General features: G+C 34.2%; 1 protein-coding gene across 1 annotated transcript; it reads left to right on the top strand.

Moving 5' to 3' along the window:
- The first annotated feature begins 641 nt into the window (after window positions 1-641).
- Window positions 642-5,065, top strand: LOC118743855 (odorant receptor 59a-like). Its single transcript, XM_036476619.1, has 2 exons — window positions 642-1,402; window positions 4,449-5,065. The coding sequence occupies exons 1-2, from the start codon at window positions 642-644 to the stop codon at window positions 4,861-4,863; spliced, it is 1,176 nt and encodes a 391-aa protein (XP_036332512.1). The 3' UTR covers window positions 4,864-5,065.
- Window positions 5,066-14,577: the final 9,512 nt, after the last annotated feature.

The raw sequence follows: 14,577 nt of genomic DNA, 5'->3' as shown, positions 1-14,577 counted from the left end.
CTCTACACGAATGAGGAAGAAAAATATGAAAATGATGTGGTACAAATCCGTTAAAAAGGGTAGATTTTTTACCTTTTTAAGAAAAACGAGGACATTTCGAGGCGTTCTCATAGCTTCAGAGCACAGTAGGACAGAAATGCCCTCCTAAGTGAGAAGCTCTTGTCACCCTATATAATGTCGCTTTGGCCAGGTATCCACATCAACATTCTTACTTGCCCTTCCCTGGCTCCAGCAAGTAATTTGTTGTTGGTTCCAGTTTGCTAAGATTCCAATAAGCCATTTGCGACTAAGTACTTTAAAAAAACCAAGACAATCTTTTTTGCACTGCCTTCAGTAAAAGCGAGAAGTGATTGCACACATTAAACCACTAAAGCAATTCAAAGCATTTAAAATCAATTATCAAAAATTAAAAAAATGTGGCATGTGAAAACACACATGACCAGCAGAATTTATAATAACAAAATTAAATAAATGACACACTTTGCATCGGCACCTTTACGCCAACATTTAACAACTCTCCACTCATACCCGTTTGTTTTTCAAGAATTTTACCACACACATTTCCGCATATAAAACACCAGCAGTTCCGCGAAAATCCACAAAACAACAAACGCTTTCCAATCGCTTCGTGTCTACGTAAAATGTCAGCGCACTCGCCGTTGCCGTCGCCATTAGCGCTGCCTTTACCAGCTGCGCTTGATACCCGCTCATTTTTCAAACTTCACTGGACGTGCTTCAAAGTTCTCGGCATTATCGCACCCACCTCGAATGCCTATTATTTTGGCTATTCAGTTCTGCTGCATCTGCTTGTCACCTTCTGTTATCCGCTGCATCTTGCCTTGGCTCTCTTCAGTAACACCAATGCCTCAGCCAACATCCAGAATCTTGCGGTATGTGTCACCTGTGTGGCCTGCAGCATGAAATTCATCATTTACGCTACGAAAATGGAGCGTATACGTGAATTGGAAGCCATAATGGCAGCACTGGATGAACGTGTCAACAGCTCACGTGAACGTCGCTACCTTGCGCAGTTGCGTAAGGAAATACGCCGCATTACCGTCGGGTTCCTCAGCATTTACACACTAGTCGGTGTGACGGCAGAGTTGAGGTTTATTTTTCGTAATGAGCATAATTTGTTGTATCCGGCATGGTTTCCGTTCGATTGGCGTGCATCCGATTTAAAGTTCTATGCGGCGCATTTATATCAAATTGTTGGCATCTCCTTTCAGTTGCTGCAAAATTTCGTAAACGATTGCTTCCCGACTATGACATTGGTGCTGCTGTCGGCGCATATCAAATTGCTGGGCATTAGAGTTTCACAAATTGGCTACGCAAATCGGAGTTTGGATGAGAATGAAGAGGAATTGTTGCGTTGCATCAAAGATCAGGAGCAGCTTTACAGGTGAGTTTCTTTATTGGGAATGTGGTTTCAGGTGAATTGATGCAACTAATATGTTTAACACTTATACATACATACATACACATGTGCACATTAGGATGGTCCAAAAACAGTAAAGTCGGAATTGTAATGCTCTCACCCCCTAGGATTGTTCTATATTAAAAAAAAGTATACCCCTATTTTTTATTTTGAATTCAAAAACTATTGAGAGGTCGCTCAAAGCGCTCAAAGTTTTTCATGTAACAGCTATTGGCCTTACCTTTCTAATAACGCTTTTGGAAGTATGCTATTCATAGTGATCTTTACCTCTAACATAACAGAAAGTGACGGTACATCTACAAAGTAGAGAGGAAATCATACGGTTCGAGTCCTGGCGCAGGCGAAATTTTTATTTTATTTAATTTTTTAATCAATTTATATTTTTAAATTTATTTTTTCTACGTATTTAGGGTTTTTATTGTAATATTTAAACTTAATTAAAAAAAATTTTAAATTAAAAAAAAAAATTTTATGGCACAACTATTTCTTCCCATATTTATGTATGTTTTATGAATGAACTTAGAATTTCAAATTTGTTAGTTATATTTAAATTGAAATAATTATATTAGCATCATTGATTTAATTTTTAAAATTTAACCATCTCCAAGCGGACTCCAACCTGCGATCTCATAACCAGAACCGGCAGTTTTGAGGCAACGCGACAGTCGACATTTGTAAGAAAAGAAATTAATTGTGTTTTATTTTTGGCTTTGGCAATTCAAAATTGTCAAACTGGTAGGCTATCGCTTTAGCACCTACCAGCCTAAGATAATTTCTATCAAAAGCTAAGGCCAAGGTTCGTAGTTAAGCAATTAAAAAAAATTTAGTTTCCAAAGAAAGCACAGATATGACCATTGGTTCCCTACTGGACGTAAATGGTTTTTACTATACGGATCTACCTATAGTAGACATAGCATAGACATAGACGTAAGAGAATTGACATTCCTACGCTGGATAGTAAGCGTCCTTAAATCTAAAACCATAACTTGAACTCTTCGAACGGAAAGAGTCAGTTTTTCGGTAATGAAGAAGGCAGGATCTATCCTCTATTGTGGTCTCTCGTAGAAAGCGAATTACTCTGCCTTCTGAGTGACAAGGCTTTCAGTATTCAGTATTTCAGTAATGCTGCCAGTCTAATCATTCGTATGCTTGAAGACAGGACATTACAACCTCTGCAGATTGCATCATTGCATCATTAAATGGTGCAGTCAGAATGGGTTGAACGTCAAGCCTAAGGAGATTATAGTAGAATAGGTATTTTCTTCAGGAAAAGGCAGAGGAAGGAGACAAGCTGCTAAACCCATTTCTTCAACGAAATAATATAATACTTAATAACGTTATTTTGGCACTTACACCTTTGTTAAATGTTTGGCTGCGCTTCTATTCCAAGTTTTGATGTTCGTCTTAATGTTTTAAGGAAAATGCACTTACAATTTTATGCCGCTTACGAGCGGAAAATGGTTTTAGTAAAAAGATTTTAACCATTGCCTTCCGAGGAGCGACTGCTATTAGATGACACTTTTTCTAATTTATATGTCAAAGGCAGCTTTCGAGGCGCTTCAAGATCTACATCCATCCATTGTCAACGTCATAGATTGAAGGTCTGTGCATAAGCTTCGTGGATCCCTGTCTGTGAGGTATAGCTTCATATACAACTACGAAGCCTTTTTTAGCTTTAGTAGGACAAAGAATGACAAACGCGTTGAAAAGATAACCATATCTGGTGTATTGATTGTCTTGAAGCCTAAAAGGCCATCTGCAGACTAGAAACGGATGTTGGTACAACACTGAGGGCCAGTTTTTCAGTGCGCGGCCGTAGATTAAACTCAGTTTAAACACCCGATCTGGCTGGTTTAAGCTAAGATCAGCTAATCAAATGTCAGCCAGCTGATCAATTTAAACTCAGTTTACATAATCTAAGTTTAAACTGGCACTGAAAAACTGACCCTGAGTGGGGCGATGCGGAAATTGGCGGCGGCAGATATTTGGGCACTTGTATCAGGATAGTACGCCACCATTACCTTTTTGCAGTGATTCTATAAAGCTGAGTTCTCTGAGGCTGAATGCTGGTTTAATTCCAGCACTGACGAATCTTCTCTAATGGCTCCAAAATTGACTCTGGCTCAATATTTGGGGTCTTTTTCGAAGTGAATAGGGGATAAGTTCCACTTCTCTCTTTGGGGCATATGCTTCGATTTCCAGGATGAGGTAATTGCAATCCTCAAAGTCATGGACGGAGGAGTTTACGTGTCTCCAGAGACAGCCAAGCTGCACTTAAGACATTGGCTAGCCCTCTATCTAAATTCACATTGTCAGGTCACTCCGGAGTACCTTGTAATGAGACATCTGACCCTTTGGCCACAGTTGCCTTAGACAAGGCATTCCTCGATCCACAACCAGTTATAGCACTCCCCACTTTGGCCATCGAAAGCACCATCAGAAACTGGGTGGATACTTCGCTCAGAAATGACTTTGAGCCATCGAGTGGATGCAGGTGGGCAAAATTCATTTTGCCTTCAATCTCAGAACGTCTATCTAGTTTTTTGCTCTCGCTGAGCAGACGGGACAGCAGACAACTTTTTGGACTGCTGACTGGTTACTTCACGTTATAGGCCTAACCCAACTCCATTTGTCCATCCTCGCCTGGAACTCAACCGCAATGCAAGTTTACATCGTTAGATCTAATCTTCCAATATTTTGACCAATTTTGGGAATACGTTAGAAATATAGATTTTGCTACAATAGATCGCTTTTGGTCGCGGTAACTAGATGCCCAGCTCCCTCCTATGAATAAAAAAAAGTTATTTAAGAGAAAAAGATAAGCATTGACTTCACAGCAAATACCTAAAAAGTTGCGGAGTAGATTTCGTTGATTTTATTAAAGAAAATATGCTTAAATATTGATGCTTGATCCAACATTTCATAGTTTAATAGTGGCTTTAAATATTTTGTTCTTGTTTGCTCTTGTTACTCTTAATTCAATTCAAACTTTTTCACTTTTCATTTCCAGCATGCTGAATGTTATTCAAAATATCATCTCGCTGCCGATGTTTCTGCAATTCACAGTTACAGCATTCAACATCTGTCTGGCCATGGCTGCATTGTTCTTTTTCGTCGATGCACCATTCGACCGTTTATATTATTTTACATATTTCCTTTCGATGCCATTGCAAATATTTCCCACCTGCTACTATGGCACTGACTTTCAATTACTTTTCGAGAAGTTACACATCGAAATGTATTCGAGCAATTGGGTGGAGCAGACACAGAAATTTCGCAAACATATGATACTCTTCTGTGAGCGTTCGCTGAAGCAACACACGGCAATGGCTGGTGGCATTGTACGCATTCATTTGGATACGTTCGTTTCGACCTGTAAGGGAGCTTACTCCTTGTTGGCCGTTATAATGAAGATGAATGAATGAATGAATGAGAGGGCATGGAAATAACTGGCGAAAAAAAAACAAACAAATTTTTTGCATATGCACACGCGTACGTGTTGTCTATGAATATTAATTACTATTTTGAGCACCTTTAAATTAGAGTAGAAGCATTTAGAAATTTGTTTCGAACAAATATACTAGTACATCAGATTGCAAACAAACGACGTTCATAACGTTAATTGAAATTTGGTATTATATTGATAAATTAATAAAATCTTTTTGAAGTGAAACTTCTTTAGTGGGGGTTGGTTGGTTGGGAGTAAATTGGCAAATTCAACGGAAATCGCACACGGAAATGGTGCAACGGAAATGGAACAACGGAAATGGTTTTGGCTGGCATGGTATTAATTTAACAAAAACTTGCAAATGAAGAGTTAAAGAATAAAAGGTTAGAAATAGACCAATACAAGAATGTAAGTAAAGGAGGAGTATCTAGATGAAGAAAATGATAAACATAAAAGTAAAAAGAAAGATAAATATAGAGAAAACGATGAGGATGAGGATACCGATAAAAGTAAAGCTGAAAAAGGTAATTATACACTGAAAAAAATGCGTTGTAAGAATAATTTTTTTTTATTTGATTACCGTTTAAAAATGTTCGTATTTAAGTCAAGTGAAAAGTTTTAATGAAATGGATTTTTGCATTATATATACACTACGTTCAGCACGTTTTTATTTAATTCTAAATTTTTTTTCTTTCAGTGTAGAAAAAAGGATATAAATAGAGACCTAATCTGGGAACTATTTTGGGATTTTAGAGATTTTCTGTATTCTCCGGACTTATCGATATAATAATCGATATTTTTATTGGTTTTGTTATCGAAATTTGTATCGATTTTTTATCAAAGTTTTTATCGATTTTGCAGTCGATATAATAATCGATATTATTATCGATATTGTTAGTGGTTTTGTCATCGATATTGTAATCGATTTTGTTATTGATATTTTTGTCGATTTTGTTATCGATATTTTTATCGATTTTCAAATCGTTTTTTTGTCGATTTTGTTATCATTATTTACCGATTTTGTTATCGATATTTTTATCGATATTTTTATCGATTTCTAACGGAATTTGCTACTAATATTATTATTGATATTGCTTTCGAAATTTTTGTCGAATATTTCATCGATTTTGTTATCGATATTTTTATCGGTTTTGTTATCGATATTTTGTTGGATGTTACTATCGATAAAGTATGAAGACAAAAATGAAGTTAAGGGAAAATAGAATAACAATGTAATTTATTTTATTTATTTATGTAAACAAACTAAACTTATAATTAAAATTACAAGCTGGTATCGAGAGGTAGGGATCTAGATAGAAAAAAGACAAAAAGTATAAGCTAAAGCAAAAACAGATGTATGAATGTATGTACATATGTATGCACATTGTATTTCTATTGCGCAAGTATCTGATTGATGAGTAAGAGCACAGCGATGGAGGGAAATGAGACTGAGAATGGCTGAGACATATACTCCGGGTCTGGGTGGTGCAGTATGGAACATGATGGAGCAACCAAGATTATGAAAGATGTGGAGAGATGTTAAACGGTCCTTCTACTACTTAAAATCGCGAGCTGTTATATTACAGAAGGAACTAATAACGGTTACACCCGGTGAAAAATTTTGTATTGCTGATCCACGAGCAAAAATCGATGTTCTTGAAGTACAATTATCTACATTTTTATCGGATACTCGGTTCATTGAATTACGGCTAGGGACTGATATTTTTCAAGTATCAGAAGAACGGTATCTTCCAATAGCAGGCTAGAGAAGGTTTGTATTACTATTTGCAACAAGAGTTCCAGTTATCGCTAAACTAACTAAAAAACTTAAAGTCAGTTGAAAAGGCGAAGCTTAAGATAACGAACGAGGGAATTTGTATGGTTAAAAAAATCACGTAGCGAAAATCCGTCGCATGGTGGAACTATGAACTTTTGAAACTTCGTAAGCGATCAAGGAGACTTCTAAATAGGGATTCGAAAATCAAATCCTGCACAATCAATATGCTTAAAAGGTAAATTCATACGAGAAAACAGGACTAACGGTTTCGCTTATCTTAGAAAATCTACAATTTTCCGGGTAGCAATATGATTCCGGACGTAGGCGGAGATGGTAGATAGACATCAAATTAACTGCGCAGAATACCTTATAAGGGTTCGCATTTTTAGGGCTTGTCTGGTATTTGAGCATATTTCGACGCTTTGGATAAAGTCTAGGGTAGACTTTATTCTCAACGGTGAGCAGGTGTAGTGGAAAATCCTGTATGTATTTCAATTACCTGATTCCCTTAATGGAAATGTAATTAGATTTTTTAAACAGGTGGCAACCCAGCTGCATGTAGTTAAGAAATAAACCCTTTTCACATCCATTTTACCTGATACTAATATTTTAATACATAATGCATTTACCATATTAAATGATTTGGATTTATTTTTTTACAGGTGGCAACTCTAAAAATACATAAACCCTTATTTTAAATCCACTTTTTAATCGGACATCTCGTTTTTGAAAATCGAACTATTCGTGCGTATCTGATGGCACTGACAAGAAAAAGACGATTTTATGCATTAGCATAAAGCGCATTATTTCAATAAGTGTAAAAAACGAGCGCTCGAGCAGCTTTTTATTTTCTATTTTGGAAGCTAAAAAACCATACTATTAAATAAAGTAATAAACAAAAACTATTTTTACATATATTTTTTATTCATTCCATCGAAAGTGGCCATTTTCGATTTTTTTATAAAAAACAAATGTTTTTTCTGGAATACCGTAAGGACACCCTGTGCTTAATTTTAATGTATTTTTGATATTTATTTCCGCGAGGAGCTAACGCACGGCTATGCTCTGATTAAAATACTTAGTATAAAATTTGTTGAATTTAATGGCTTCCGGGCGGTAAATCATTTATTTTATAGGGAAATTTCTGTTTCATTCTTTTTAGTGGATAAATGACCTTTACAAATATACCAAACACGTTCACATTGCAGACAACGAATTTTTCGATTTATGCCAATTGCGGCGCACGACAGTTGTCATTTTATTTTGATTTCAAAATTATCATTAAAATTAAATATTGTGGAAATAAAAACGGATGACAACATATCCAAACTTGCGAAAATAATAAAAATTACTACAATCAACACTCAATAAACATTGTGCTGTCCCCGCTGGGCGGTAAAAATGTAAATAAATTTAAATCAACCGAAAAACGTCGGCGGTAAAACCGCTGCCGCCGCAATTATGAGCCGTTCCATATGCCTTTGTGAGTTTTAAAATTGACAGCGGTTAACCGTCGATCGCTTTACCGTCGTCCGCTGCAATTCTGGGTAGAGCTTTAGGCGGCACTGTGGGGCGGTTCGAAATTTTCGAGGTCATTCTAGTCCTGAACCAACAATGCTTGCACTAGTTAATGATTTTGCCTTAGCAAACATGCACAAGCATACATACACACACGAAAAGTTCGTCTGATTTTTTAATGTTGGTGCCTTATCTGTGCAAATAATTAACATATACCTACACTTAGCAGAATGCCAAACAATTTTATAAAGTAATTGCTACAGATCTTTGTTACGCCAGCTGGAGGTAGGGATGCAAACGATGCATCGATATTTTTGAAACATCGATAATATCGGTTCAAAATTCGATGTTTGCCATCGATGTTTACAATTTCCTAAAATCGCTAAATTGACGATACATCGATGGCAGTTTCAGCGATGTTTTAACATCGAATTATGCTCCTAAAATTTTTTGACTGGCCATGAATTTTATTACTCATTCTTTTGAGGAGCATTCAGAAATTCCGAGCTTACTCTTAATATTCGATATTAAAAATGCTTACTTAGTCATTAAAAAAGGACCGGGATCCCGTTGAAATTTCACCGAAATTGGGCCCTGGAACTTTAAGCTCATCGAACTTACGACGGCATGCATTCCTATTCTATTTAAAGGAAGGGTGAAGGAGTGGTTAATAAATACAGGGAAATATATCCATATGTAAGTATTTTTCTAATTGAATTACAGAGAGTTTGAATTGAAAAGTATTTAATTTTCCTTTTAATGTGACTACAACCTAACAACTTTTGAAACATCGGAAACCATCGATATATCGATGTTTTTCTGGCGATGTATTTTAGCATCGATATTAATTTTTCCGATGCATCGAAAAATCGATGTATCGATGTTACTCACCAAAATTTGCATCCCTAGCTGGAGGTCTGCGCTGCTATCAGTAAAAGTTTTATGTAGATCGAAGAAAGCATGCGAATTTAAGTATTTTTAAAAGGCTAAATTCAATCAATTGTATGCTTTTGTTGAAGAATTATCTGCTTGTATTGCTCCAGTCACAGCTTTTTTCCCCAGTATTGTCAGACAGCAAGAAAATATACATATATAACGTACGAGTATGTGTGCTTATTGAAAATTATGAGATTGTTTCGTTTTATTCACACACTGCTTGTTAATGTCTGCTTTCACGCTTATTGCACTTCGATACCGCTCAACATGGGCTTATATATATAAGTATAACAATAACAACCTGGCTTACGAATGAATGTATGTATGTACATACATACTTGTAAAATACGAAAGCAAAACGAATGCAAAACGAAATCATTAAAATAAAAAAAGGGAAAATAAAGACAAGAATTCATGCTTGTACATTAACAGAAATACGTAGCATGTCAGCATACATACATATCTACATGTGCATTTACACAGCAACATGAATTTAACATTTCATTCGCTTGCAATCTTCAGTAATTACATTTTTATGACGTCCTCTGTCCTGTTTTCGACAGTTATGATATTTTCATAATAATTATATGAAGCCTTTATCATTAAAAATTTAATAGTGATAAGATGTAGGTTGCAGCCTTGAGTTTTAAATAAAAAGGAATAAGTCTCTCTTCACAATATTTTTTATTTTTACTAAGAGTCTTAATTCAACACTCTATTAAAACGATGTTCAACTACAGCTACGGCTAGATAATCGTACAAATTTTATTTGAGGACTCACTGAAATTTTGCTTTAAAGGGAAAATGGCCTAGATCGATATAAGTTAATTTATCAAATTGTTACATATGTACAACCGAAAACCCAATAACGTCAAAATAATGCAACATATTTTTTAATAAGGATCGAATTTTCCAGATTTGTATGGATCTTTGCTTTACTTGAAGCACGCAAAATTTTGTATTCTTCAAGATAACGGCTATACGATATAAATTTTTAAAAATCATACATTTTAGTTTTAAGGTTCTTTAGTAGAAAATAATAATCCTTGACGAAACTCCAATTTGCCAAGGCCGCTAAAGAAAGCATACCCTAGAAAGCGATGTCTGGGAAGTTCGCATACGGTATGACGCAAAACGACATATATCTATTTTGTGTATACATTTTTGCGATCATTTCCCAAGTTTTTTTCTCCTTGCTTTGTTTTCAAAACTGTATTAAAAGATGTTATGTCTTTTTATTCTAAAAACAAAGCTGTATGTTCGGATTCGATGAATTCCAATGTCCGTGACCGTCTGGTCACCGTATGTTTACTATACACACCAGGAATGTTAATCCCGGGATCCCGGCCTTTTTTATGTCCCATTTATTTTTTTTTATGTAATAATTAATATATTTTTTTATAAATGTCTCTCTCATTATAATAATTCTACTCACAAAAATAAATATTAACGCGAAACCATGGGCCAATTATAGTAAAATTGCGTTTTTAGTTTTTCACACTGACTTTACTATTTAAAAATGATTTAAAAAATTCAGTGAAATGTTCTTAGAGCAGAAGTGTGGGTATCAAATTTAAGAAGAAATTCTGTAGAATTTAAACAGGTTAAATGCTTTGGTGCATAAGGACTGGTAAGTATTGAAAATGTTTTTTTAAAATTGTATCCTTAAAATTTCGCAACATTTGTTTTTGAAAAAACTATAAGCTAAGGACTTATACAAACTCGATAACATCCTCGAATTTCGTCCTTCGAAATATATCAGCTTAAAATATTACCTATTCTTTCTTGTGAATCCAAAAATTTTAATTTTTTTTAATTCTAAAGAAATTTCCTCTTTCATTTTGTACCCATAATTTTATTCTACATCGCATTGAATTTTTAAAATAATTTTTGGAATTAATCATATCTTTGAAATTAAAAAGTCCCTTAAAATAAATGCTGACGTCAGAGAGAAAAAATAAAAACGTCACTTTAAATTAAAAAGTCGGTTTCAAACCCATTTATTTTATGGTAGTAGAGCTTCTCAAACAATAAAGAAGCAATTTTTTCGATTTGAGTTGTTCAAAAGTAATGAATATCTAAATCCCGCGATCCCGGGATTGTGATAACGACATCCCGAAAATCCCGAAAAAATTAACATGCTTGCATGTGTATTAAATACTCACAATGATCGGCAATTAATTCGTTTGTATTCATATGCAAAATGAAATTAAAATACATATCTTTTACAGATTTATTTTTTCAACTCTAAACCAAAGCCAAAGGTACAGACAGAGCGTACTTATGTATGTCCTGGCACATACATACATACGTAGTAAGCAATGCAAGAGAATCAACAACAAAATATCCTGTGAAATTGCAAATGGAAATTAATGAATTTTTGCAATTGAAAGGAAATTTTTCAATCTCAGAAAAACTGTACATAAACTTACATACATACATATACATATGTACGTATGTTCACACTTAACAATCATACTACATATCAATTTCACTTTTTCACCTATGTACATACATACTTATGTATGTATGTGTTTACCACGCATTGCTGATACATCTTCACTTTTTGTGAGCAAATATTTCTTCTAGCAAAATCAAAAGATTTTTGAAGGGTGTGTAATGTTCTTGAGAAAAAGACATTTACTTACGTATGCATGTAGCTTTGTTTGAAGTACCCAGCTGTGAAAGGCTGAAATATTTAGTAGGCATAAATTACAGTTCAAGAACTATTACCAGAAGCGGCAGTTACTTCGGAAATGCAACTGTTTTACCTATTTGTTTTTAAGAGCCCCGGAGATATTTTCAAAACTAGTACGTCCATTAACTGATAAGATACAAAATTACTTACCGGAAAGTAACCTGCTTTGAAACTAAAAATTGACTGAATTTTTAAAATTTTTTTTGTTTTATTTTACATAAATATTTTATAAGCATTACAGTTAAGTCGGCAACAATTTGAACAGAACCGGCTGTGAACCGCACCAGTTTTGAACCAGTTTAATCGCCTTTTCTACTAATTAACAAAACCATTAACCGAACCGAAATTTTTCAAAAATATTTGATCCGAGCCGAAAACCGAACTACTTTTTACAGGTTTAATGTTCGTTTCGACCAAATTTTAGTACACAAATTTTCTCCACTATTTTTTCTGTTTTAAATATGGTAATACCATATTTATTTACCTTTTGAAAATTTGTTTAATTGCTATAGCATATTTCATAAATTATACATACATATGTCGTTACATTCACACAAATGGAAAGGTTTTAACTAATTTTCATTCAACATCAAATTTTATACGAAAGTCGAATTGCTACTCACCAAAATCCTATTAGACTAAAAGATAACCTCTAGACCATAAAACTAGTTACAGTCTTTAATAAAATACAGGTTAAGAACTGATTCGGAGCTAAAGAATTTGGCTTTCAGTTTATAAAAAATAATGCAAGTATACGTTGATAGTTTTTTTTTTTAATTTCCGAACTATAGAACCGAACCGAAGCACCGATTCAAAGAAAAAAAACCGGTTTGACGAACTATTACAAAGGTGCAAAAATGGTTCGAACCGCTGAACCGAACCGACAAAAATCGGCAGTCAAATCAATAAACTTCGGTAGCTCGATTTATTTCGATATATCGATAAATCTTGATATCTTGATAACTCCAGAGATTTCAAAAATTTATTAATTTGAATAACTCGATACATGCCAGTTAGTCGCTAAAGCCCGATGAAATTCAACAACCCAAAATTCCGATAACTCGATAGAACTTGACATATTTCAATAGGTATCGATAAGTTTTGGTGCATCTATAGCTCGATAAATCTTGGATAACTAAGAAATATCGATAGTTCCATTGGATTTGATAGCTCCATAAATTTTGGTACCTATTGACAGATTTCGATAACTCGATATAGTCTGGTAGCTCGATAAAATTCATCGATTCATCAAACGATAGATAGTGATTACTCGATGTACTTATATAAGCCCAGAAGTTTCGATAACTCAATATAATTTGGAAATTCTTCTGAAAACTACGATTCCATAAACCGATAAACTTCGATAACCTTTAACAAAGTCAATATATAACGATAACTAGGTAAATTGAAAGAACTCAATATATTACGATAACTAAAGACGTTTCATTAACTCGGTAAACTTCGATAATTTTATAGATTTCGATGACTCGATAGATATGATCAATCAATAAATATCCATAACTTAATAAACTTCATTAACATAACAAATTTCGATAATCAGAGAGATCTGTATAACGTAATAACAATCGGTAAGTTTCGATAACTAAGTTTCTGTGTCTCAATTAATTTCAATTACACAATAAAAATTGACCAATTTGAATAACTAGTTACATACCGATACCTTAATAAGCATAAATAGCACGAAAATTTTCAATAAGTATAAACTTCGATGACTCAATAACTTTCGCTAAATAAATTTCGATTATTATCGAAAAATTTCAATAAAGCTTCTTACTTCTGTGTGTACATCTGTGCCACTACAGCTGTGCTCTACAGCTAGCTAAACGTTAGAATATTGTTGGGGAACCCAATGAAATGTGGCTTTAAAGAGAAAAGGTTGCTAACATCGGAAAAGATAGAACGTTAACTAGTTGGGCTGAAACGCAAACTGGTAGCATTCTAGTTCCCAACTATTTAGTAGCTTTCCCTGCAGGGTAATAATACGTGCAGTATTTATTTTAGGCATTAGCACACACACAGATGCCGAAGCTATGCCAGAGCTGATGATATCCCTTTCTGTGAGAAATACTCGTATTAAACAAGAAGGAGAATTTTCTGTGAATTCACATGAAATGATTCACCTGTTCTTATTGTAGATAACAGACGAGTTATTGGGTCAGTGCACTAATTCAGTCACATTTCGAAAGCTGGATTAAAATGGTGGTTCATTTCGCTTGTACATATGTATGTAGAATTTTTAATATATAAAAGTGTGTGAAGTAAGACGGGCACACATCATCATTGTGTAGATTAGTTATAAGAGCGTAAAAGCTTTTAAAATATTAGCTTATATTTATGTGTGTAAATGCATACACGTATGTATGTATCTATGATAAATTTTTTGCATGTGCTAAAAAATATATACTTTTTTTTTAGAATCTCATGTGGATGAAACGGCTGTTGTGCTATGTTGCACTGAGCCAAAATTGCTTAAGCGGTTAAATTGGCACTGGAGAAGTTGAAGTTGAGGAGAATTGTGAAAAAGTATTGCCAGAAAGAGGATTTTACGCCTTTTATCCATACATTTTGGAAAATGTTTGCTTTGTAAACTACACGCCATGTCAAAATTATGAATGCACCGAAAATTTACAAGTTTTAGAATTTATTATTTTTTATTTAGTTTTATTAATTTTAATAAATTATGATTGATTTCTTAACAAAAACAGTATAAATTTAAGTTCAAAGCTTTGTTTAATATTTAA

The sequence above is a fragment of the Rhagoletis pomonella genome, unplaced genomic scaffold (genome assembly GCF_013731165.1).
Source record: "Rhagoletis pomonella isolate Grant_MI unplaced genomic scaffold, Rhpom_1.0 Rhpom_scaffold_00007, whole genome shotgun sequence".
NCBI lineage: Eukaryota > Metazoa > Arthropoda > Insecta > Diptera > Tephritidae > Rhagoletis > Rhagoletis pomonella.
Note: the sequence above shows the minus strand (reverse complement) of the source record. Positions and strands in the feature narration are given on the sequence as shown.

What these genes read in the sequence shown, in the direction of transcription:
- LOC118743855 (XM_036476619.1), top strand. Translation starts at nt 642, where the DNA reads ATGTCAGCGCACTCGCCGTTGCCGTCGCCATTAGCGCTGCCTTTACCA. An exon ending in GATCAGGAGCAGCTTTACAG is followed by an intron (nt 1,403 to 4,448) that starts GTGAGTTTCTTT and finishes TTTCATTTCCAG; the next exon opens with CATGCTGAATGTTATTCAAA.